Source organism: Papio anubis, chromosome 20 (genome assembly GCF_008728515.1).
Source record: "Papio anubis isolate 15944 chromosome 20, Panubis1.0, whole genome shotgun sequence".
Classification (NCBI taxonomy): domain Eukaryota; kingdom Metazoa; phylum Chordata; class Mammalia; order Primates; family Cercopithecidae; genus Papio; species Papio anubis.
This window is the reverse complement of record NC_044995.1, coordinates 24,860,948-24,885,749: the sequence shown is the minus strand read 5'-3', so window position 1 is coordinate 24,885,749 and position 24,802 is coordinate 24,860,948. Positions and strand designations below refer to the sequence as shown.

The window sequence follows — 24,802 nt, the reverse complement described above, 5'->3', positions numbered from 1 at the left end:
AGATGCAGAGGTCCCCTTCAGATGCCATAATGGATGTGAGAGCATTTGGCAAACAAGAGACTTCAATCGGACATGATAATTTCTGCTATGATGCTTATTGTTATTACTGTAGTCGTTGTTGCTGTCACCATCATTAATACAAGCAGCCTTGTTTGGAGGAGACGGCCTGATTGGAAAAAAGGACCAGGCTTGCACTCAGGATCAGGGTGTCTGCAGGGAGCAATGAGTGCAGGATGGAGCCACAGCCTTCACTTGCTTTCTTGCCATTCCTGGGTCTCTTTTTACCACATCCACCATGTCTCTGGGCCCTCTACTCCCCACTCATTATATTTTCATTACGTCCACTTACCTCTTTTACAGAACCAAGTGTGGTTTTTTTTGTTAGTGTTTTGTTCTGAGACAGGGTCTTAACTCTGTCGCCCAGGCTGGAGTCCAGTGGCGCCATCATAGCTCACTGCAGCCTCGAATTCCTGGGCTCAAGCAATCTTCCAACCTCAGCCTCCCAAAGCGCTGGGATTACAGGCCTGAGGTATCATGCTGGACCTATGTTGTTAAAAGAAACATTCTGCAATGATCACCAATGGGAAGCCCCTATTATTAGACATAAATAGGAAACAACAGTTCAATAAATACAATGATTAAACATTATTTGTAAATTGTAGCTAAATTCGGTCTCATGCCCCAGCTCTGAGATAGGGATCACTGAACAGAGAACCTCAGGATGGAATGAAAAATGTCGAGGGGTAATTTTCTCATCATGGAATCTACATCATTTGCTACTTTGTGCCTCAGCTTTAAGTCTCTGGCCAGCCTTTTTCTCCTGTACTGTGCAAGTTGATCTAAAAATCCCCACCCAGGCCCCAACCCACATTCCTGCTTCCTGCCTTCAGGACATCTGGTTGGGCTTCTCTTGAATCAGCCTTCTCTCCTTTCTGCTTTTTTTTTTTTTTTTTTTAATTAAAATGGAATTTATTTATTTTTATTGATACATAATAATTGCACATATTTATGAGGTACATGTGATACTCTAATACAGGCATACAATGTGTAATGATCAAATCAGGGTAATTAGCACAGCCATCACCTTGCATCTTTATCATTTCTTTGTGTTAGGAACATTGCTAATCTTTTCTTCTAGCTATTTTGAAATACACAATACATTCTTGTTAATTATAGTCACCTTACCGCGCTATCAAATGCTGGAACTTATTGCTTCTAACTATATGTTTGTACCCATTTACTGACCTCTCTTCATTGCCCTGCCCACAGCCCCCACACCCTTCCCAGCCTCTGGTGACTATCATTCTACCCTCTACTGCCATGCGATCAACTTTTTAGCTCCCACATATGAGTGAGAACATGTGATATTTGTCTTTCTGTACCTGGCTTATTTCACTTAACAGAATGACCTTCAGTTCCATCCACGTTGCAGCAAAGAACAGGATTTCATTATTGTTACTAGCTGAATATTATTCCTTTACCCATTCATTCATGAGTGGACACTTAGGTTAATTTCATATTTTTGCAATTGTGAATAGTGCTGCAGTGAATATGGGGATCCAGGTATCCCTTTGACATACTCATATTCTTTCCTTTGGATAAATACTGAGTGGAATGACTTTATCTCCTTTAGTGCCTTACCCCTGTTCCATAGAGCCATCTCCCAAGGGGGCCACCTCCACATACCCTGGGCTCCAGCTCTCCTTTCCGGAAAACGTAGGATAAATCATAGTATCTTTCTAGCCCCTAAAACTGCCTTGTGCACCCCAAAGACATGAGTCCTATAACACCAGCTCCATTACCTTTTAACTGTGAAACCTGGAACAGGCCAGTTAGCATTTCCGAGCCTGCTTGCTTGCATGAAATAGTGGTAACTGTGTTTACCTTACAAATTAATAGGAGGACTAAATGAGCCGATGGCATACAGCAACAGTTTTAGGAAAAGGTAGTGGTTAGGCTGGGCACGGTGGTTCATGCCTGTAATCCCAGCACATTGGGAGGCTGAGGCGGGTGGATCACGTGAGGTCAGGAGTTCGAGACCAACCTGACCAACAGTGAAATCCCATTTCTACTAAAAATATGAAAATTAGCCGGTCGTGGTGGTGCATGTCTGAGATCCCAGCGACTCAGGAGACTGAGGCATGAGAATTGCTTGAACTCAGGAGGCAGAGGTTGCAGTGAGCCAAGATCACACCACTGCACTCCAGCCTGAAGGACAGTGCAAGACTCCATCTCAGAAAAAAAAAAAAAAAGCAGTGGCACACTCAAGGAGCCCACCCAGGTGCCTGGAGACTGGCTTTTGGCCTGGAGGTGGTGGTGAGGTAGCGCAAGTGTGACAGCTGCTGACAATGAGATCCTACCTGCTTTTGCAGAACACACAGATCTGTAGGCCAGGGTCAGCCATGGGCCAGTACTCACCTGGCTTTTGTCGTGGTGCTGGCCCAGCTGTCTGCATTGTTGGGGATGTTAAAGTTTCCTGTTCTGGGTGGAAAGTCAAGGTCCAGGAGGTCTCTAGGTAGCTATCCTCTGTCTGATAAAGGATCCTTGGGGCTCTCTGCCTGGCCACTCTGGAAACCATGGGCCACTGTGGCTACTAGCTCAGCCCTGATGGGGAGCCTCGCAGATCAGGCTTGAGTCCTTCCACTCACTCTTCTGTTTCTCTGCCTCATCTGTTACCACTCCCTGCTGGCCTTCTCTCCTACCTGCAGCCCCTCCTGTGCATCCATCTGCAGGTCTGGCCACACCAACAGCTGACTTGGTTCCCTAGACTTTCCAGGCCATGTCTTGGACATGCAGTTCCCATCCTCTGCTTCTCTGCAAATTCATCGTCTTCCTTCAAGAGCCTCTTGTCCCCCAGATATCCTGCAGAGACCTCATCTTGCCATCTGATAACTCTGGGATGCACCTCTCCCCTCAGCCTGTGGATTTCTAGAGGGCAGCACCTAGTCTCTGTCAACTGCCCCCTGAAGCCCAGATGCTGTGAACAGGGGTCAGTGTTGGCTGTGTCCCTGGCTGTCTCTGCTCCCTGCCCCTGACTACCTCATCCCATTCTGCCCTGAGGGTGACTTCAGATGAGTGAAGCTCAGCTCTGGACACATTGGATGGATTGCTGTTCCCCAATTGTGTCAGACTCATTGCTGCCCTAGGGCCTTTGCACATTCGTTAGCTCTACTAAAAATGCACTTCTTGCAGGGCCTCACGCTTCTTGTCATTGAGGTCTCAATTCACATGTCACCTCTTTAGAGAACTTCCCTGACCACCCACTGTAAGGTTCCACTCCCTCCGTCTGAAATGATCTGATGTGTTTTCTTAGTAATGCACGCCCTGCCTCCACTCTAGAGCATAAGGACAAAAATCCTGCTTATCCTGTTCGCCCTCTACCCCCAGGTTGCTGGCACAGGGCCTGGCCCATAGGAAGTATCTATATGTATTTATTGAATGAATGAGTGAATGAATGAATGAATGAATGAATGTATAAACCAATCAATGAAAAAACAAACCAATCCTACCAAAAGCCTCAAGACAGACACGGGTGGGAGGACTGGGTAGGCATTACTGTCTCCAGTAACAGATGAGGCACTAGAGTCAAAGAGGGCTCACCAGCCAGAGTGACAGCCTGGAGCCAGCGACACTGCTGTTTTTCCCCTGGGCTCCTTCTCTGACCCACCTCTACCCACCAGTGAACCCTCCCCGCTGGACATCTGGAAAGGGCATCTTCTCCATTCCTGACATCACTTTGGTCAGGACTGCGCTGCCCTCACTTTCTGATTCATAATTCAGCAACCAGCAGCTGACTGCTCCAGTCAGGGGTGAAGCCTCCCATTCATTCGAGATGTTTCAGATCGCCTGCTGCATCACCCCAGAGGCAGCACAGGGCTTGGTTCAAAGGTGGATGCATCACAGGCCCTGCAATCCCTGGTGTGGATTTCTATATGTATATCCCACCTATTAGAGTGCCAGAGTTTATCAGGCAGAGACCAGGTCATTATTTCAGAATTTCTTTCTACTTCCCCCTTTCCCTAAAATCTGAGGGTGAGGTGCTTCTGGAAAAACAATGGGGGATTATAGGTAGACATTTCTACAAAATAAACATGATGGTATGAAAATACTAAATGAACCCAGATGACATCTTCAGAATGATTATTTTAAGAAAATAATTCATTCAAGAATTGATAAATAGCCTTAGTGTGATAGAGTGTTTGGATTTTTTTGTTTGTTTTTTGGGGGGGCAGTTATTATAAATTATCTTTTATTTTTAAAAAATAGTATCAACTATATTATAATTAGATAGCAATTTTTGCAGTTTTATTGAAATATAATGAATACACACAAAAAAAGTACTTTAAAAAAAGTTTACTTTAAGTTCTGGGATACATGTGCAGAACATGCAGGTTTGTTACATAGGTATACATGTGCCACGGTGGTTTGCGGCACCCATCGACCCATCATCTAGGTTTTAAGCCCCACATGCATTAGGTATTTGTCCTAACGCTCTCCCTCTCTTTTCCCCCAACCTCCGGACAGACCGCGGTGTGTGATGTTCCCCTCCCTGTGCCCATGTTTAATGTGTACAATTTGATGAGTTTGAAATATGCAAACACCTGTGATACCATCCCCAAAATCAAGGTAATAGGTGCACTTAACATCTCCGGGAGTTGCCATGATGCCTTTTTCTTTATGATAAGAACTCTTTGCTTGTTTGTTTGTTTTGAGACAGGGTCTCGCTCTGTTGCCCATGTTAGAGCGCAGAACGTGATCTCAACTCACTGCAGACTCTGTCTCCTAGACTCAAGCCATCCTCCCACTCCAGCCTCCTGATTAGCTGGGACTACAGGCATGAGCCCCCATGCCCAGCTAATTTTTTTTTTTCGTAGTTTTTGTAGAGATGGGGTCTCACCAAGTTGCCCAAGCTGGTCTCAAACGCCTGGGGTCAAATGATTCACCCACCCTGGCCCCCCACAGTGCTGGGATTACAGCATGAGCTACTGTGCCTGACCTGTGATAAGAATCCTTAACATGAGATCCACCCTCTTAACAAATTTTGAGTGAACAATATTGCTAACCATAGGCGCTATGTTGCACAGCAAATCTCCATAATTTACTCATCTAGCATAACCAAACTTTTATACCCACTGATTTTTTTAAATATGGTGAATAGACAACTATTTTCTCCTTACTCCAAACCCAGAGCTTCTAAGTTGGGATTCCTAACCTCGGGATTGAACCTGACCTGCAATCTGTTCTGGGATCCACAAAAATGCTTTTTGTTTGTTCGTTTGTTTGTTTTTTTTTGTTTTGTTTTGTTTTGTTTTTGTTTTGAGACAGGGTCTCACTCTATGGCCCAGGCTGGAGTGCAGTGGCACGATCTCAGCTCACTGCCACCTCTGCCTCTCGAGTTCAAGTGATTCTCCTGCCTCAGCCTCCAGAACAGCTGGGATTCCAGGCACGCATCACCACTCCAGGCTAATTTTTGTATTTTTAGGAGAGACAGGGTTTCACCACGTTGGCCAGGCTGATCTCGAATTCCTGACCTCAAGTGATCCACCTGCCTTGGCCTCCCAAAGTGCTGGGATTACAGGTGAGAGCCACCGTGCCCTGCCCGAGAAAATGCTCTTTCTATTGCTGCTGGGGGTAATAATACTGCTTTCCAAAGACCTTTACAGCTTGCAACAAGTCTGCTCCTGACTGTGGCATGAGAGGTACTTCCTGTGGGAGAGAGAATGCATGTGATGAGCGGATCACACTACAGGGTGCGACTTGCTCACTGATTCCAGCATTCAGTTTGGGCTAAACTGTGTTCTTTCCACTACCTTAGTTAAAAAATATAGGGTTTTTTTTTTTTTTTAAAAAATCAGGATTTTATACATAACTGGAAAATTAGGAAGCAAGTCCACACTGGGCCGATAGTTCTCCAACCAGAGCTGAGCCATGCTCTCCCCAGCAGATGGGCTCCTAGGTCCTGCCTGCTTGGGTCCTCACCCGGCCTACTTTGCTCTTTAGGCCTCTTTGTCTGTGACCCTGGTTTACAAGAACTATGCTTCCCAACCTTCCCCCGTTAATACCCTAGAGCACAGATCACCCCTCCACAGTCAAGCCAGCTCTGGGAATAGTCAAGGATCCTGAATGAGCGCATTATTTTGAAGGCTTAGGTTTCATCTTGAAAAAATGTGTCTTCCATTTCATTATATAACAGGGCTATGTATATTTTAATTAACATTTATATATTTTTCTTCCCAATGTATGGACTAAAAGTGTCCCTCCAGGAAGATGTGCCGGGCTGTTCTGAGGCTTTGAGTGTTCCAAAGGTGTTAGCTCAAGATGCCTTCTCCCAGTTTGAAAAATACAGGCTCTCCCAGTATTGTTGCTCATCATGTCTTTAGTTCCTTGTCAAAATCTTCCAACTTCTTAGCTTTTGTCACTTTTTATAATCAGAAAGTAAATGCCCTTAATGTGGGGGAGTTGATCTGACCCTCAGAGCTACAAGCCCCTTTGGGCTGGCCCCAGTGCTTGTGTGGGGAAGGGGCCAGGCCCCACGTCCACATGCGGCCTGGCTGGCTCGTGCCCGGAGCTCCTGGGCATCACACACTCAGCTTGCACAGTGCTGCCCTCAGAAACTTTTGCGGGTTATGGCTTATGAAGGGTTCCGGAGAGTTCAGACGCAAATCGATAGCATGCATTACAAGAGAGCGTGAGCTAACAAAGGTGCTGGTGGGCCATGCATCTTCAAACAGCTTCTTGGGGACTTTAATTGTCGGGATGTTCAGGAGAAGAATATGACCTTACGGGGCATTTTCCAGAATAGAAGAGTCTATATATTAAAAGGCAGCAAATGATTCATAACTGGTTAGCGGCGGGGCCTATGGGTCCATGTTTCCCATGTGAATTTTTTTTTTTCTGCATTGCAAACTCTTACATTAAATTGTGATAAATGAAGAGTGGGGGCTACTCATACAAATCAATGACTCTAGTGTGTGTGTCATTAGCCTGAGAGATGCAGGCAGCGGTCAGTCCCATAAATCATGTGATGATCTGCTGTCTGCAACACGATGCAAGCAAGCAGGCACATTAGGGAGGTTAAGGAATGAAATTAATCTGTGCATTCTCCTCTCCCCCTGCCTCCTTCACCATCACCTGGTCATACGGAAAGAATTAAAATCACATGATCCGAACTAAACCAGCTCCAGAACAGTAAATTGGTTAAGTTTGACTTCACCTTTCAACTCCAAGTTAATTATGTATTAGGGGATTAATTTATTCACAGGGACTGGGAAGGGAAATGGAGAATGGGAGAAACCTGCCAGGGCCTCTCATCCAGGTGCCAAAGTTATTAATTGGTCTGGCTATGCCACAGGCTACCTGGACAGACCCTGGGGTGGGGGGTGGGCTATGGGATCGGCCATGGATATGGCGGGGTCTGTCCTGCTCTGAGGATCAGCCAGAAGAGGCCCCAGCCTGTGCTCCACAGGGATGCTTGTGATGCTTGGTTGCTGGAGTATCTTGGAAGCCTACACTAGAAGGAGCCTTTCCCCAGGCTGTGTGGCCAGATTACACTTCAGATGGTAACTGATACCTCTTCCGGGGCCACTCGCCTTGCCTGGAACTCCTCCAGTGAGACGCAGCTCTCCATTTGCAAAACTGCCCACTTTATACATGCAACTCTGATTTGCGCAACTCAAGCGTCCTACTCCTCCCACTTGGGATCCTATGGAATACCAGAACTACGTCTCCCTCACACACGATGCCCTCTGTTCACCCGAGGACAGGGAGCATGTTCTCCTCAAACATCCTCCAGGGTGCCTCTCCAGTGGCAGCCTTTGCAGGCCTCTCGCCATTGTGGTCTTCTTGGGAGGTGGGAGGTCAGTGCTGATCTCTCTTCTGTGGTGCGGTCCCAGCCAGGTGAGAACAGCTGCAAGTGCAGCAGTACCAAGTGGGGCTCCTGGAGATGAGACTTGGAGCAAGATAAGGGAGCTCCTTTCTCAGTGCCGCTATCTGATGGTGATTGGGCACCAGATCCAGCAGGAAATCCCAGGAAACTCCCGCTTATTTAAGGGTCACGTCTGACCACACCAGAAACAGCTTCTTAAAAGAGCCCAAATGCTAGCATCGTCTGCATGGAGCCACGCAAGAGAAATTGTTAGGCACGTTTGACCATTTGTTGTTAAGATACAAGGATACTGAATGGATTTGACACAGATCCTTTGCTTATAAAAACTCACAACACCCAACACGAATGGTAGCATTAATGCTACCATTGTGTGAACAGCACTTCACAGTGTTCTGAACATGTTCTGATGTGTATGGGATATTGTTTAATCTTCCCAGCAGTCCATGAGTTAGGTCCAACGATTCCCATTTGACTCCCTAAGGAAACTGAGGCTCTGAGAGTTTGAAAGACTTGGCTGAGTTCACATGCCTGGGAAGTGGCTCAGCCACCATAAGATTTAGTTGCAGGAAGGGTGGGACCACCTAGGGGCTTTCTTCCTATCAAATCTACAGATGGAAAGTTCTCAGAGTCCAAGCACCCATGACCATCTCTAGAGGCTCTATGCAGCCCCCAGATCTGTGTGCTGTGCTCCAAAAGGGTTACAAAAATAAGTTGAGCTAACATCTAAAAATTAAAAGCTTTCATAGAAGGAAGGGATTTGGGCTTCTCTTGAAAACTTGGAATCTGGCCATTGGGCTGACATTTCACTGTGGTGATACTGGGTGCATGATACTGGCTCCACTCAAAGGGGTCTGAGCTCTCACAGGTTCTAGAGACACGTTTTGGCCAGTACACACATTGAGACACTGACCCTCCAAATCCTCACTCTGCTCAATGACCCGGTGGTCCTCCTCTAACCCTCCCATAACCCAGTCTTACTGCTGCCCCCTCCTCCTGGGGCACCCATGCATCACCGTCCTGCCCATACGCTTTCTCTGTCTCTGTCCAAGCCTTTCTTGGCTTCGAGTCAAGCTCTGATCATTTCAGCAGCTCCTCTGCCTGACTTCTCCTTCCTAAGCTCCAAAAGGATTTTTCAGCTGGTTGATGCAGGTGAGCACACCAGAGCTAGATGCACCCTGGAGATATCTAAATCCAACCTTCTTGTCTGTAGTAATGAAATTAAGGTGAGACAGGGTGCCTAACCTTCTATGTCACTGACCCCATTCCCAGACCCTTTCCTGGCCCCAAGAAGTCACCCTGATCATATTGCTATCTGAATGTTCACCTTGCTTGCTCTTTTGGGGAAAAAGTACCAAAAACACAGAGCAAAGGGAAATATCTAAATGCCCAACATTCAAAATTAACCAAAAATCAAAATTTCCTGTATTTCTTGCAGATGTTTAAAAAGAAAATCAAGGAATTCTGAGTCCCATCCAGGCAGCTGGCTTCATTATACTCTTAAGGTCTCTACACATCTCTTCCTCATCCCCTTCCATTCTCTTCTTCCAGAAGGAAGCATTATTGTGACTTTTCCTCCAAATCCTTCTAATCTATGTTTACACACACACACACACACACACACATTTGTAAATTACATATGTTGTCTGGTTACATGCATGTGTTTAGATCAACATAAATCACTTCTGCTTTTTTCCATCACCATTGCATTTTTTAGGTTGATGTGGTTTGGCTGTGTCCCCGCCTCCAAATCTCATATTGAATTGTAGTTCCCATAATCCCTACATGTCATGGGTGAGACCTGGTGGGAGACAATTGAATCACGGGGGTGGGTTTTCCTGTGCTATTCTGTTGATAGTAAGTCTCACGAGATCTGATGGTTTTATAAAGGGGAGTTCCCCTGCACACGCTCTCCTGCCTGGCACCATGTAAGATGTGCCTTTGCTCCTCCTTCACCTTCCACCATGATTGTGAGGCCTCCTCAGCCATGTGGAACTGTGAGTTCATTAAACCTCTTTCCTTAACAAATTACCCAGTCTTGGGTATGTCTTTATTAGCAGCATGAAAATGAACTAATACAGAGGTCGACTCCCACCTGCACCTGTAAATCCAGGTGCAGGATTTACCAAATCCCATCCTCTGAGGGATATACAATTTTGTTTACCTGATCTCCTTTATAATTAATTAATTATTTATTTTTAGACAGAGTCTCACTCTGTTGCCCAGGCTGGAGTGCAGTGGCATGATCTCGGCTCACTGAAACCTCCACTTCCCAGGTTCAAGCGATTCTTCTGCCTCAGCCTCCTGAGTATCTGGGACTACAGGCACGCACCATCATGCCCAGCTGATTTTTGTATTTTTAGTAGAGATAGAGTTTCACCATATTAGCCAGGCTGGTCTTGAACTCCTGACCTCATGATCCACCTGCCTCAGCCTCCCAAAGTTCTGGGATTACAGACGTGAGCCACCACGCCTGGCCCCCTGATCCCTTTTTGATGGGCATGTGCATTGTGGATTTTTTACTATCACCAATAAAGCTAGAACAACACTGCATCTTTTCTGGGGTTTGCTAATGAGGTTTGCCTAGAGTTTTATTTGCTCTCTAAATGTGTCATGGTCCTTCTCCCCAGTGGTACTGAGACCTTCTGGGGGCCCCTAGGGACCACATGTGAAGATACCCAGCACAGCCCCCAATTGGTCCCTCAGTATTTTCCCTGCCATGTATGGTCACATCTCTCCCTTAGCTCTCCACTGAGGATGCACGTGCTGGTCACACAGCCCTCCAGCTGGCTGTGTCCCCACATGCAAGCCCCAGGGAGCCCTAGCCCACGGCCTGTGCATCTCAGGCCCATTAAACCTCTCACTTTGTATTTCCTAATTCCTTTAAGAAATCCCAAACCTGTCTTCTTGGATAGAAATAAAATAAATGTAATATCTATTGCTATCGCTTAAACACAAATTATAGTATTTTTTATTAAATACTCTGTTGTCAAATGCTTGACATTCCTCATAATAGATAAAAAAGCAACTAAAACTAGTTATTTTCTGTTACCTTAGAGGCTTGCAACGTAGTTTGTATTGTATTTACTTGTTATGTTCTGCTTGTCGCATTTCATTATAAGCACGTGAATTATTTTCCCTATTAAATTAAAAGGCAATTCTCCCCGCCCCCAGCTACCCTTGAGCTTGTATAAAAGGTGAAGATCTGGAGCTATGGGCTCTGGGAAACCACCTGGTGATCAGGATTACAGATTCTCTGCCAGCTCACCAGTCCTCCTCTGGCATAGGCTGACCCAGCCCCCATGCTTGGTAATGGGGTCAGGGGAACAACCACCCCAATAAACTGTGCGGTGGGGAAAGGCTACATGTATCATTGTTCTAGCCTTACATTCTTTTCTACCCACTGTTTCTTATTATCATCATAGCATCCCTATGAGGCAGCAGGTTGGGACTACTGTACCTATTTTACAGATGAGGCAACAACCCTGAAAGAAGGGGCTTTTGAGTTATGGTCAGGCTTAGGGCTAGAGCCCTGCAGCTTCCACCACTTCCACCAGCATTGTTGCCACACACATGTGCCAACTGGAGGTTACCGTGCAACCAGGCACTGGGGGAATCATTTCACGTGCAATGCCTTCTTTGATCCTAACAGCAGTTCCTTGAGGTAGCAGTACTGTTACCTCTCTTTATAGTTTTTATGAAACTGTGGCTCATGGAGGACAAATAAGTGCCTCTGGTTGTATAGGTTTCACATGCAAGAGCAGAGGTTGGAGCCAGGTCTGTCTGACTTTAGAGCCCAGTTCAGAAGCAGTGAGAAGACACATCTTCAGCTCTTTGGGGTCACCATCTCTTTTAAGAATGGGATGAAATCTATGCCCCGACCCACTTCCCCCAGGAAGTGCCTATTTCTCACATCACCGGCATTTTACCTACCATTTTATGATCTGCTAGGATTAGCTGGGGCTCATGTCTGGATCAACACAAGTCTCTGTGATCCAGGTCAGAAACTCCCTCACGAGAGCTTGGAATCAGATGCTTTTGTTGTGTACACAGCCTAAATCAATTGCAACCTCACCAAATGCTCTGTCTCCTGCCCTGCCTTTCCTTCATAAACTCTTTCTGGCAGTTGAGATTTGCCAGACTCAGAATTTGAAATGGGTTCCAGTGGAACTTGGGGGAGGGGAGTTTCTTACAGTGCTGGGATTTGACCTGTTTTTCTCTGAGCCCATGGGGACTTGGAGAGTAACGAGCCTGTGCACCCCTGTCAGATCCTTCCGCTCTCTCAGTGTTACCCTCCCTCCCGCCATGGCACTTCTTTGGAAGAGGACTAGATACCTGAGTAGTAATTCACGGTACAGATCCACGTTTTCCTTATCCACCCATCCACTGAGGAACAGTTAGGTTGGGCCCATATCTTTGCCATCGTGAATTGTGCTGCAATCGACATACACCTGATGGTGTCTTATTTATATAATGATTGCTTTTCCTTTCGGTAGACGCCCAGCATGGGATGGCTGGATCAAATGGTAACTCTACTTTTAGTTCTTTGAGAAATCTCCATACTGTGTTTCCATAGAAGTTGTACTAATTTATATTCCCATCAGCAGTGTCTGAGCGATTCCTTTTCACCACATCCACCCCCACGTCTTTTTTTTTTTTTTTTTTTTTTCTCCTTTTAAAACATGGCCATTCTGACCAGGGTAAAGTGGTATCTCATTGTGGTTCTAACTTGCATTTCCCTGATGACTAGCAATGTTGAACATGTTTTCATCTTTGTTGCCATTTGTATGTCATCTTTTGAGAAATGTCTACTCATGTCGTTCACCCACTTCATAATGGGATTATTTGTTTTCCTCTTGCCGATTTGTTTGAGCTCCTTGTGGATTCTAGATGTTAATCCTTTGTTGGGTGTACAGTTCCTTCAGGTCACCTGCAAGTCTGGCAGGTTCTCCAGCCAAGAGCCCAGACAGGCTTGGTACCTGGCAGAAAGTCATGAAAGCTCAGTTTGCTCACCTGTAAAATGCAGAATCCTTTCCAGGCACTTCCATGTCAATGAGGGAACTCTGACTCTTTTATTTCTAAGGACCACAGACCTTACTATTTCTCCTCTCCCTACACATTTAGACAGTGGGTCTCTGGTTTGACCTGTTCTTGCTGCTTAATCTTACAGAGAACATTCTCCGGATTCCTGCTATCTTGATGTGTCTCTCTGCACCAGCCACTCCATCACCTGAAAGCTTTGTAGTAACACAGCACCTCTCAGCTGAGGCTCGCTTCGCTAACACAAGTGCTTCCCAGCGTGCACTGATAACACTCAGCCACGCAGGGAGAGAGGAGCTGATAAGGCCACATGCTCATCAGAAAATGATGCCTTTTAAATGCAACAGCCCCCTAACTCTGGTGCTAAATCACAGCACTGAAAAATATCTACAGGTACCTATGGAGGAGGAAGATGAAAGAAAAATACCTTTTGTTGGGTGGAAAAGAAGCAGCCAAGAAGAAAAGGGCTTTCATGCATGGACTATGTCAAGGTCCCACAATTGTCACCAAGACCACCACGATGGAAGCATCTTCTTCATTGGCCAATGGACATCAGTGCAAGGATGGTTGTGCATGGAAAAGAGGAGGCAGAAGGGCAGGAGGGACCTGGTCAACCTTCGGAGTGAGCAGACTCTAAACTTGACTTTTGCCTGGCCCATCGGATCATACTGCTCGTGCAGTCTGTTCGGGTTTTGTTTCCTTTGAGGACCTCTCTCACTCCCACAAATATCCTACAATCCTTGAGTAGTAATTAAAACCCATCAGAGATTAAAATAGTCAGAATGGGTTATGGTAAAAGGGACCTGAAACAGTGAGAAAGGGAGGAGAAGGGAAGCAAGATTAAGGCAGACAGGGGAACCTGTGGAGAGAGCGAGAGCTAGAGACAGAAGGAGAGAAGAGGCAGGGCCATGGAAACAGAGGCAGCGTCTCTCCAAGTCCTTCTCAAAGACACTGGAAGAGTTCGGGAAACCAAACAGGTGTGCAACACGGCAAGCAGTGGAATGGAGGGCTCAGTCCATTTTCTGGATTTTTAGGGCCTCAGATCACATTCCCTGGAATTTCTCATGTTGTTCTCTTTAGCTTTATTACCCATCCCAGGCCTAGATTTTCAGCCTGCAGAAGCACTCTTGCTTTCATCAAAACCAGAATTCCCTCTGTGTTTTTGTCAAGCATCTTTGCCTTCCTCCTGGGATTCTCATCTGCCTTTTTTGTTTCAGTTCCATATCTGTCTACCCTTTCTTCTCCTTCTCCTTCTTTTTTTTTTTTTTTTTTTTTGGTCTCACTCTGTCACATAGGCCGGAGTGCAGTGGCGTGATCTCAGCTCACCGCAACCTCCACTTCCTGGGTTCAAACAATCCTCGTGCCTCAGCTTCCCAAGTAGCTGGGATTACAGGCATGCGCCACCACGCCCAGCTAATTTTTTTTATTTTTGGTAGAGATGGGGTTTCACTGTGTTGGCCAGGCTGGTTTCCAGCTCCTGGCCTCAAGTGATCCACCCTCCTCGGCCTCCCAAAGTGCTGGGATTACAGGTGTGGGTCACTGCACCCAACCAACCTTGTCTTTCTCTTTAGGTCAGAATTATCTTGATGCCTTCCCAGACCAAAGCTGGTTGGCTGCTTCTTCCACCACTCTGACGGAACTCAGCTCAGTCCATCATCTCCACCCCATAGAAGGAACCTCAGTTGGCCAGCATGGTTTCCCTGACAGGGGAAGTGTTTCTTCAAGCTCAGAAGGGTTGACAAAGTGGAAACTGCCCACCCTGGTGGTGGCCTCTTCTCCCCAAGGCCAGCACAGAATTCTCCTCAGCCGTGGCATTCTCTTGGAGAACATCTTGATGCAGATGAAGGGTGCTATATAAATCAATGGATCATAAGTCTGTTGGACAGCACTTAGATAGGTAAATGCACGTGTGTTATTCACTCAGTGAACCTTCCTAAAGAAGATAATATGCTCCGTATCTCACTGTGCTGACATATTTCAACTCAATTGATAATGGGTCAGGATTGAGCAAAGCTTATAGAGTGAATTACCTTTTAGCCATCCCTTCCAGTTTAGGGTTGCAGTCACCAACAAAATCAATGTCGAAGGATTCTTGTTGTCTCAGACAATACCAACAGTGACTCCTAATGAAATAAACCATTGAAGCCTTTTAATCAGACCACCTGCCTAAAAGGAGGAAGCCATCCAGAGGAGGCTGGGGCTCTAGGGACCTATTTTCCCCTTACCGGTCAACGCATGAGTGATTCTTTAATTGTAGTAATGATGTGCTTACCCTGGACCGAGACACTCGGGCAGCTAGAGGCAGCAATTCTCTGGGGCAGAGGGTTGGCGTGACCTCAGCTGGGGCTGCACAGGTCCCAGAGCAGGGCTGCATCACCAGGGGCCGTGCAAATGCCTCCAGGTTGGGGGCCTGTTTGACTCCCAGACATGTGATAAATCTCTATTGAAAGAAAGCCCTGCAATAAATGAGCCCTGCTCTGCATCTGAATTCTAGGGTCACTGTTACAAAAATAGGAGCTGGCTGCAAATGTGACCGCCAATGGGCTTCTGCCCCTACCCCTTGCTCTTCCCTCCTCCCCAGCCTGCAAATTTCTGAAAAATTAGCTAACATCACCTTAAATATATTTAAATATTAGGAAGCTGAAGGGAATCCAGAAACATAAGAATTGACCTAGAAGCTCTCTGCAAGGCTCTCTTTTGTGTCCACTGATTCACTCTGAGGCACATTTATGGTTTCCTTTTTCTTTATGGATCATCCCCAGATTTTCTTTGGAAATTCATCTTTTCCTCATGCTCCTGTCTGAGTGTGCTCTTCTCTTAGCTCCATGGTGGACCTAGGATTCAAGTCTGTATTAGTCTGTTCTGCATTGCTATAAAGGAATATCTGAGGCTGGGTAGTTTACAAAGAAAAGAGGTTTATTCGGCTCATGGTTCCACAGGCTGTACAAGCATGGCACCATGAATTTCTTCTGGAGAGGCCTCTAGAAGATTTTAGTCATTGCAGAAGGTGGAGAGGGGTAGGCAGGTCACATGGCAAGAGGGAGCAAGAGACATGCTAGGCTCTTTTAAACAACCAGCTCCCATGTGAACTAATAGGAGTGAGGACTCACTCATTACCATGGGGAGGGCACCAATCCATTGATGAAGGATCCACGCCCATGACCGAAACATCTCCCACCAGGCCCCACCTCCAACACTGAGGATCTCATTTCAGCCTGAGATGAGAAGGGTGCAAAACATTCCAATCATATCAAGGTCTAACTTAGTCAGTAGTTGATTCCCTAATGAATCTCATTCTGTCAACCACAGTGTCAACTCAGGACTTCTAATGGGGTGACTAACAGAGAAAGACCTGGTTCTCTCTTTCCGAGCAGACATGGACCTGTGGAGTGTGTTTCTGGTTGGTCATTAGCTGGTGGAAAGCCCATCTGAAAATGTGACCCACACCAAGGAGGTTGAGATAAGAGGCTAAGGCAGTAATTTCAAGCCTCAGGATTCCTACCTGAAGTTCTGACCCCCAAGTAAGATCTTCTTGGATTCTTTAGCTCGTGAGCCAAGAAATTCTCTCTTCACTGTGGCCACTTAGCCTTGGTTTTATCTCCCTCCTTGTCCTCCTCCTCCCTCCACCTCCCTCTTCCTCCTTCATCTCTTCTTCCTCCTCCTCCTTCTTCTTCTTTCTCCTCTTCTTCTTCTCTTTCTTCTTCTCCTACTTCTCTCTCTCTCTCTCTCTCTGTTGTCACAGGCAATCAAAGAATCCTGATGGATTTTCCCCACCTACAAGGAAAAACCCATGAGCATTGGGAAATAAGGCTTCTTTCCATCTGAGGAAGAAACTCTTCCTGGGAATCCTCTGAGGAAGGGCTCCTGTGCTCCTGTGACCACAGCACCAATCCATGACTACCGCTTTTGAGTAGTAATCAGTAAATTTATAAATAGCCTTTTAAAAAGCTCTAGGAAAGAATTAAGGGCACAGATGGGAAGGGAACTGCCTTTCTTGGAAAACAAATTAAAACAAGAACCACTATCTGTGTAGCTGGTCACACTCAGAGGCACATGATCTCTTGAAGTCCCATTTTTCTGACTGATGATGATGGCTAGAGAGGAGCTCCTACTATGGATAACTTTGTTGAATCCCCAGTGTGTCTAGAATGGGCAAGAATGATTCTCTCAGCAGCCAGCACCCCTTAACTCTTCCCATGAAAGATCTTTCGGGTCCCTAGAAAAGATCCGTTCCTACTCTGGATAGCTGGATCAGTGGACATGACAAATAAGGTAACTGGGATCAGGCATGACAGTATGTTGGAAGAAACCAAAGTCAAACCAACAGCGTATGAGTTCTCCTTTCCCTTGAGTCTATGTGGAGGCTTCCTAGATGTCTAAGCATCCAGACCCCAATAACTTCCTCTCACCGCCAGCCTTCTTTTGGGGCCAGTGCCACGGGACCAGTTAGTACAATGGAGGTCCAGCATTCAGCAGGATCCTTGAGTAGGAAGCTGGTGGAGGGCCCACCGCCCTTTGTCTACCACGGTGATGAATGGTTGTTGACACGGCTAAACAAAGGTATTATTAGTAGATTACATCTGAGAGGCTGGACTCGTGCAGAAAGAGGGCAACAAGAGCCCTGGGCCCTGCTCAGCTCCCAATTAGTCCACAAAAGCCTAAACCACCAGGTCAGGGATAAAAGTGAATAAATGTTTCTAAATTCTTATCTTAAACACACTTAAGCTTAAAGCTATTTAACTGGGGCTTTAAAAGCATGTGAGCTTCCTGGAGCCCAGCTACCTGCCTCATTCTCTTGCTCTTATTTTTGCTTTTATCCTTTTAGTCTTGAAGAAGCCTAATTAGAAGCTTGAACAGGGCTCTCTCTCCCTGCCCTTAAATCAGTAATTGGCTTCAGTGCAGAGACTGTCAGGAAATTAACACATCACAACATGACAGCTGTTAATTTTTTCTCCTTATTTGTCATATGAATCACCGCTGATTTGCCGGAGTGCATAACAAATTAGTGGGCTGTAATCAGCGGCCTCTCTTCTGTGAGCTGCACCTTCCCTTTTTTTTTTTTCCCTTTTTCCCCCTCTCTTTTTCTCTCTCCCCCTACAGTCCATTACTTCACTGCCTCAGCAGAGATGACTGTTCCTAGGTGTGTCATTGTCAATAAATCAGAATAAGCAAATGCTAAAAGCGCAAGAAGCTCTTTAAACTTTGATGAAGGCTTTTAGTTACATTTTTAAACTTACACTCATAACTTGAATCGTTTTTTTTTTTTTTTAAATTGTCACTCCCTGGTAGTGATAGACTGTCAGGTTTCCAGTCATTTCCTCATCCGACGTGCCAGGGAAGGTGGAACTCCAAGTGTCATTTGCACAAGTTCTGGCTGACGGAGGAGGTGGAGGAGGTGTTAAGGAAGGCAGGGGAAGGCAGAGAGATCAGAGGTTCCAACAGGGTCAGACCGAGGCACTTCCCCTTTTGAGTGAGAGGTTTAGGGGGAGCCAGGTATGGTGGCTCACGCCAGTAATCCCAACAATTTGGAGGCCGAGGTGGGTGGATCACTTGAGGTCAGGAATTCGAGACCAGTCTGACCAACATAGTGAAACCCCATCTCTACAAAAAAAATACAAAAATTAGCCGGGTATGGTGGCATGCACCTGTTGTACTGCCAGCTACCCGGGGAGCCTGAGGTGGGAAAATCACTTGAACCTGGGGGCAAAGGTTGCAGTGAGTCAAGATCATGCCACTGCACTCCAGTCTGGACAACACAGTGAGACCCTGTCTCAAAAAAAAAAAAATAATGAGACTTAGGGGAGAGAGAAAAACAGGAGGAAGAATAGGAGGTGAACACACAGGGTGGGAGGAAGAGACATGGATTCTGGAATCTCATCCTCCTCAACCTTTCCAACTTGACTTATTATCCACTGTGTCTGGGTCATCTGAGGAGTGTGGGCTTTTAACCAGGACTACCAAGAAGAGTCATGGGTTCTCAGACTTTATTCCTCATTCAGCCTGCCAGAAGACATATTGGTGGGCCTTAAATTCAATACTTATCACCTCTGGCAAGGAGGGAGCATAGGAAGATTGGTACCACTGGAAGGCTTCACCACCTGGGTTTCAGTTCTAGACTCTAAGATTTGCCAAACAAATCTGGGTTCTCTGCATCCATACTGTGGATGCAGAAGGGGAAGGCCCTTCTTCCTTCTCATCCTGGATCTGTTGTACTGACAAGTCCATGTCTTTCTAACCTGGGGCCAGTAGGGAGTTGGTGGTGGTGGCTTCACATTGGGATACTGCCTCTCAGGGACCTATCAGCATGTTCTCTTGGTTATTACAGACTGATGTTGAACCTAGGAGTGAGAGTATTTCAGGGGTGAATTTCTTCTTTCCTTTCATTTACTACACATCCATCCTTCCATCCATCCGTGCACCTATCCACCAATTCATCCTTTCATCCATCCACCAGTTTATCCACCAACCCATCTATCCATTCATCCACCCATCCACCCATCCATGCACCCATTATCCATCCCTCCATCCATCCACCTATCCATCCATCCATCTACCCATCCACCCATCCATCCATCTATCCACCCATCCATCTATCCATTCATCCATCCATCCATCTACCCATCCACCCATCCATCCACTCATTCATCCATCCATTTACTCATTCATCCATCCATCCATCCATCCATCCATCCGTCTGTCCATCAATCCATTTATCCATTATCAGTGTACTTTGCATGCAGCAGCATGGCATGAGCCCAATGCATGAACAAGAGGGTCAGAGGGAGAGAGCAGAGGGAGAGTGTGGAAAATGCTATCTATCTCAAGATAAGCCCCTCTCAGGGTACTCCAGGATGTCCCCATGGTGGATATGGAGGAGAGTGAAAAAGCCTTGCATTCTTAACCATAGCCATAAGCAGATTTTATGTATCCATACTGGTCTTAAGTCACCCTTTTCCCAAGAGTTACTCTAATGACTTTTTTGCACTGAATTCCAATTTGGCTACTTGAGAATTGAGTTTAGTTCAGTTTATCAAGTACATTGGCAGGACTATTTTGCACTGGATACTAGTTTAGGAGCAAAAAGATTCAATAAATTAGGGTCTATGCCCTTGAAAATTATGTAAATTTTAGAAAAGCTGTGATAATTTTAAAACTGTGTTTTGTTTGTGTGTTTGTCTGTTTGTTTTTCAATTCTCAACACCCAGGACATGGAATGTATGTCCTGCAGGCTGGTCTGTTTCCTGAGAGCTGAGATGTCCTATCCTAAGGTACACAAAACAGTTTTCTAAACATTAGTCGTTTTAATAGACAGAGTCATTAGGTCTTACTCATGTGAAAGCCACTGAAATCTTTTGGAAACATAATAATTGTCTTTTTTTTTTTTGCTTGTGATAATTTATGTATGTTCAATGTATTTAAATACAGTTTAATATGCTACATTTTATAAAAATCACCGCTGAGAAAGTTTCTCTCTAATGTCATTTTTGTAAGCTCCAAGAAAGGGTTTTTGAGCAAAATACCAATTTTACAATTACTCCATTGAATCCTAATTTAAGAAAAGAATCATTTATTCATTATGTGAGGTGGAATGAATTTTCCAGGAGAGACTAAGATTGACAGTAATGAAGTAGGAGCTTCACAGAAGAAGCAGTAGTGGGAGTTTTGAAATTCTGAGACCAGCACCAGGCCCACCATGGGTATGGACACCTGGCTGGCCCTGAGGACCCCCACAGGAGTGGGGCATATCAGGTTAGATGCCTCTGAAGACAATAGGGATGGATTCAATAAGTGTTTCCAACACTTGATAGAATCCAATGGATCAATGAATCCTGCCGCCTGCTGGCTGGCCCTTGAGGGCAAAGGTGCTCTTCCTCCACTCACTAGTATCTCTCTAGTACAGGCTGACTTCACTGTCCTCCCCTTCCTGCTGTCTTTGACCTCTAGTCGTCTTCTATTCCTATGTTATACAGAGCTTGCTTTTCTCTGAGCACATACCTTGTGCTCCTCTCCCTTCTAAACTGATCTATGGAAGCCACGTTTCTTGATAAACAAACCTCCTTAAATACACCTTATATCTTCAATGTCCCTGTTCTGTCACAGTGAATGCTGTGGTCTTGGTGATACACTTTAGGAAGAAACTTTCCCTGCAGCCCTCAAGGGTGGCATGTCAGGATCAGGAGTTTGTGTCTTCTTTGTATCCCAAGCCTTTTGAGAACTATTTCTACTTCTGCCTCTGCACCTTTTAGATTAGCACCATCTGGCTCTGCTACCCTCTACTTCTTATGATCCCCAGCATTTACCAATCTCCTGGGCACTTTTGTCATTCACCAGGAATCATGAGAACTGGGTCAACATCCTCCTTTATCGCCAAATATTGTCATTATGAAGGGTGAACTCAGCTTTAACAAGGATGATCTGTAGCCCATCACTGTTGCGTTACAGATGGCTGATCCACTTGCCCATCTCAGTGACCTCACCCTACTTTAGCCAGCCAACCAGGTGCTGGGCCATCTGCGTCCCTAGATGCACCATACCTTCTCCCCAAAACTACAACTCTCTCAAGTCTTAACTACTAGAACCATCTCATTCTCAGATCCAATGTCTTGTCCTAGCTCCCTTAAAGATTTACTGATTTTTGTACATTTACTTCTATTTTTTTGAGACTTCTGGGTCTCAGATGCTGATATGGTTTGTAGTCTCACCCAAATTTTGACCTGTCATCCCAAGGTGTCAAGGGAGGGACCTGGAGGGAGGTAATTGGATCATGTGGGAGGTTTCTCCCATGCTGTTCTCATGATAGTGAGGGAGCTCTCACCAGATCTGATGGTTTTATAAGGGGCTCTTCCCTCTTCACTCGCTTGCTGTCTCTCTTGCTGCCTTGTGAAGAAGGTGCCTTGCTCCCCCTTTACCTTCTGCCATGATTGTAAGTTTCCTGAGGCCTCCCCAGCCATATGGAACTGTAAGTCAATTAAGCCTCTTGTATTAGTCTGTTCTCATGCTGCTATAAGGACATACCCGAGACTGGGAAATTTATTAAGGAAAGAGGTTTAATTGACTCACAGTTCTGCAGGGCTTGGGAGGCCTCAGGAAACTTACAATAATGGCAGAAATGGAAGCAGACATGTCCTTCTTCGCATGGTGGCAGCAAGGAGAAGTGCAGAGTGAAGAGAGTGAAGATGGTTATACAACCATCAGATCTCATGAGAACTCACTCACTATCATAAGAACAGCATGGAGGTAACTGCCCCCATGATTCAATTACCTCCCATTGAGTCCCTCCCATGACATGTGGGGATTATGGGAACTACAGTTCAAGACGAGATTTGGGTAGAAACACACCCAAACCCTATCACCTCTTTCCTTTATAAATTACCCAGTCTTGGGTATTTCTTTACAGCAGTGTGAAAACGAACTAATACAGATGCCAATACTATTTACCTTCTGAGCAGTGCCTTCTCCCTTTGTTTCTCCATCTCTTCTCCATGGTCTTCTGTTTCAACCATTCTCATACACCTGAGTCTCCTCTATGACACTTCTCTTTTGCTTGTTTATGCCTCACCCAGGCAAATTCTTATTCCTGAAGCAGTCTCTTCATCCCCCACCTCTATTTTCACTCTGAATTGGCAAGGACCACTGGAGAAACATCACACAAACTTTGCAAAGTTTGCAAACTGGAGGCACCACAAACACAAGTTCTTTAGGTGCTGATGAGTCTTCTGCACTGATGACCACTCCTGCAAGATTTCTCCCCAGGACAATCAATCCTCTGAGTGATTATCCCAAAACTCCTCAATGGTTTTCCAGTCTTCTACTGCCACCTCCCTCCTTCACCCTTCTCCTTCTCTCCCCTCTTTGTGGGAAGCCTGTCCCCATGTTGGAAGTAGGTCTGCTACCCCTACCTACCTCCCTCATCTTCCTCCTTCTCTCCCCTCTCAGCCGAAATCCTGTACCCTGGTGTTGGAGGTAGGGCGTCTCAATTTCCCTCTGCTCCAGTCTTCCCATTCCTGCCTCCTGAGCACCATGGCTGAGTGGATTTATTCCTTCATATATATATGGGGATTATTGCCATTCACCAGGAATCATGAGAACTCTCTCTCTCTCTCTCCATATAGATATAGATATAGATATAGATATGCCTACAGAGTATGTAGGGTAAAGAGAAAAAATACAATAAAATTCCAAGGAAATGACATATTGTATGGAGAGAGAGAGAGAGAGAGAGAGAGAGAGAGAGAGAGAATCTTACTCTGTTACCCAGGCTGGAATGCAGTGGCGTGATCTCAGCTCACTGCTAAGTCCACTTCCTGAGTTCAAGCGATTCTCCTGCCTCAGCCTCCCAAGTAGCTGGGATTACGGGAATGCACCACCACACCCAGTTGATTTTTGTATTTGTAGTAGAGTCGAAGCTTCACCATGTTGCCCAGGCTAGTCTTGAACTCCCATCCTCAGATGATCCACCTGTCTGGGCCTCCCAAAGTGCTGGGATTACAGGCGTGAGCCACCGTGCACAGCTTTCTTCTAGATTGTATCATCTCTCACTTTTTCTCTCTCTTTGCTTATTCCTTCCAACAATTAAGCATACTTAAACATCTCCCATCCTTATGAAGAAAGAGATCTCCTACAGTCCTAAAGACCTTTTTGTTCTCACAACCAGCAAGTTTCTAAAGAGTTATCATCTCTTGCTGGACCCATTTCTCATAGCTCCATTCCCTCTTTAACATACTGCTGTTTGACTTTGGAGCTCTCCATCTCTCACCAAGACTGCTTAAATGCTTGCAGACAGATAGCACTTTTCGATTTTCAGCTAACCTGTTTTATTTTTCTGCGATCATGAGGGCGTAACTGCCTCTTGAAAATTTGACTTATGAGACACCACAGCCTCCCTGGATTCTTTCTTTGCTACCTTTTTCTGGCCATTCCTTTTTGGGCTCCTTCAGAGACTTCTCATGATCTCCTCTCTCTCTCTCTCTCTCTCTCTCCATATAATATGCCATTTCCTTGGGGTTTTATTGTATTTTTTCTCTTTACCCTACATACTCTATAGCCAAGCTTGGCTTCTCCTTTTGGGCTTCAAATAACTTTAAGCTTAAACTTTTTGGGCATCTACTCTCGGATATCTTATGTGTATCTCCAAAGCTAACCTGCCATCTCTCTCCCCATCTTCAATGGACTTCGGTTCTTTTCTAGAGATGAATGACAAGAGGTCATCCTGGGTTTCTTCCTCTCCAATACAGCCATTGTCTAATCAATCACCAAATTATATTGATTCCCCCATCTGTCCATTCTTGCTGTTCCCACTGCCATGACCCTGATTCACCACCACCACTCTCTCTCATTTGATTAATACAACAGCTTCCATCTTGCCATCCTTCACTATACCCAACATATTCCACACTGCAGCCAGCATCCTTTTTCTCAATGCAATTTTATTTATTTATTTATTTATTTATTTAGAAATAGAGTATTGCTCTGTTGCCTAGGCTGGAATGCAGTAGTGCAATCATGGCTCACTGCAGGCTTGACCTCCTAGGCTCAAGCAATTCTCCCACCTCAGCCTTCTGAGTAGCTAGGACTACAGGTATGCCCCACCATGCCTGGATAATTTTTAAAATTTTTTGTAAAGACAGGGTCTCGCTAAGATGCCCAGGCTGGTCTTGAACTCCTGGGCTTAAGCAAAATTTGACCTTGTCGCTTGCACGCTGAGACCCTGCTGCAGACTGCAGCAGTGTCATCCTTGACACAGTTTACAAGAACCTTTATGACGACACATCAGCCTAGGGTGGGTCCTCATTTGCCCACCCACATCACAGGTTCTAATCCAGAAACATTGAATTCATTCAGTTTCTTGAAGTTCTGATTTTTCTCTTATCTCCAGGCCTT

The 24,802-nt window shown here is 45.6% G+C and overlaps 1 protein-coding gene across 3 annotated transcripts in view; it reads left to right on the top strand.

Annotated features, from left to right (window-relative positions):
• Positions 1 to 24,802, top strand: part of LOC103880025 — a 49,084-nt gene that overhangs the window by 10,798 nt on the left and 13,484 nt on the right. The window contains exon 2 of one of the 3 annotated variants that reach the window (XR_002518946.2): positions 20,128 to 20,190. The exons of 1 other annotated variant lie outside the window; for it this stretch is intronic. Coding sequence is in view for 1 of the 2 variants with exons in the window: in XM_021930969.2 (XP_021786661.1) it covers positions 13,053 to 13,627 (575 nt within the window). In the remaining variant the exon portion in view is untranslated. Of the gene's footprint in view, positions 1 to 13,052; positions 14,162 to 20,127; positions 20,191 to 24,802 lie in introns of those variants that run through there. One more of the 3 variants, XM_021930969.2, reaches the window with a different exon arrangement.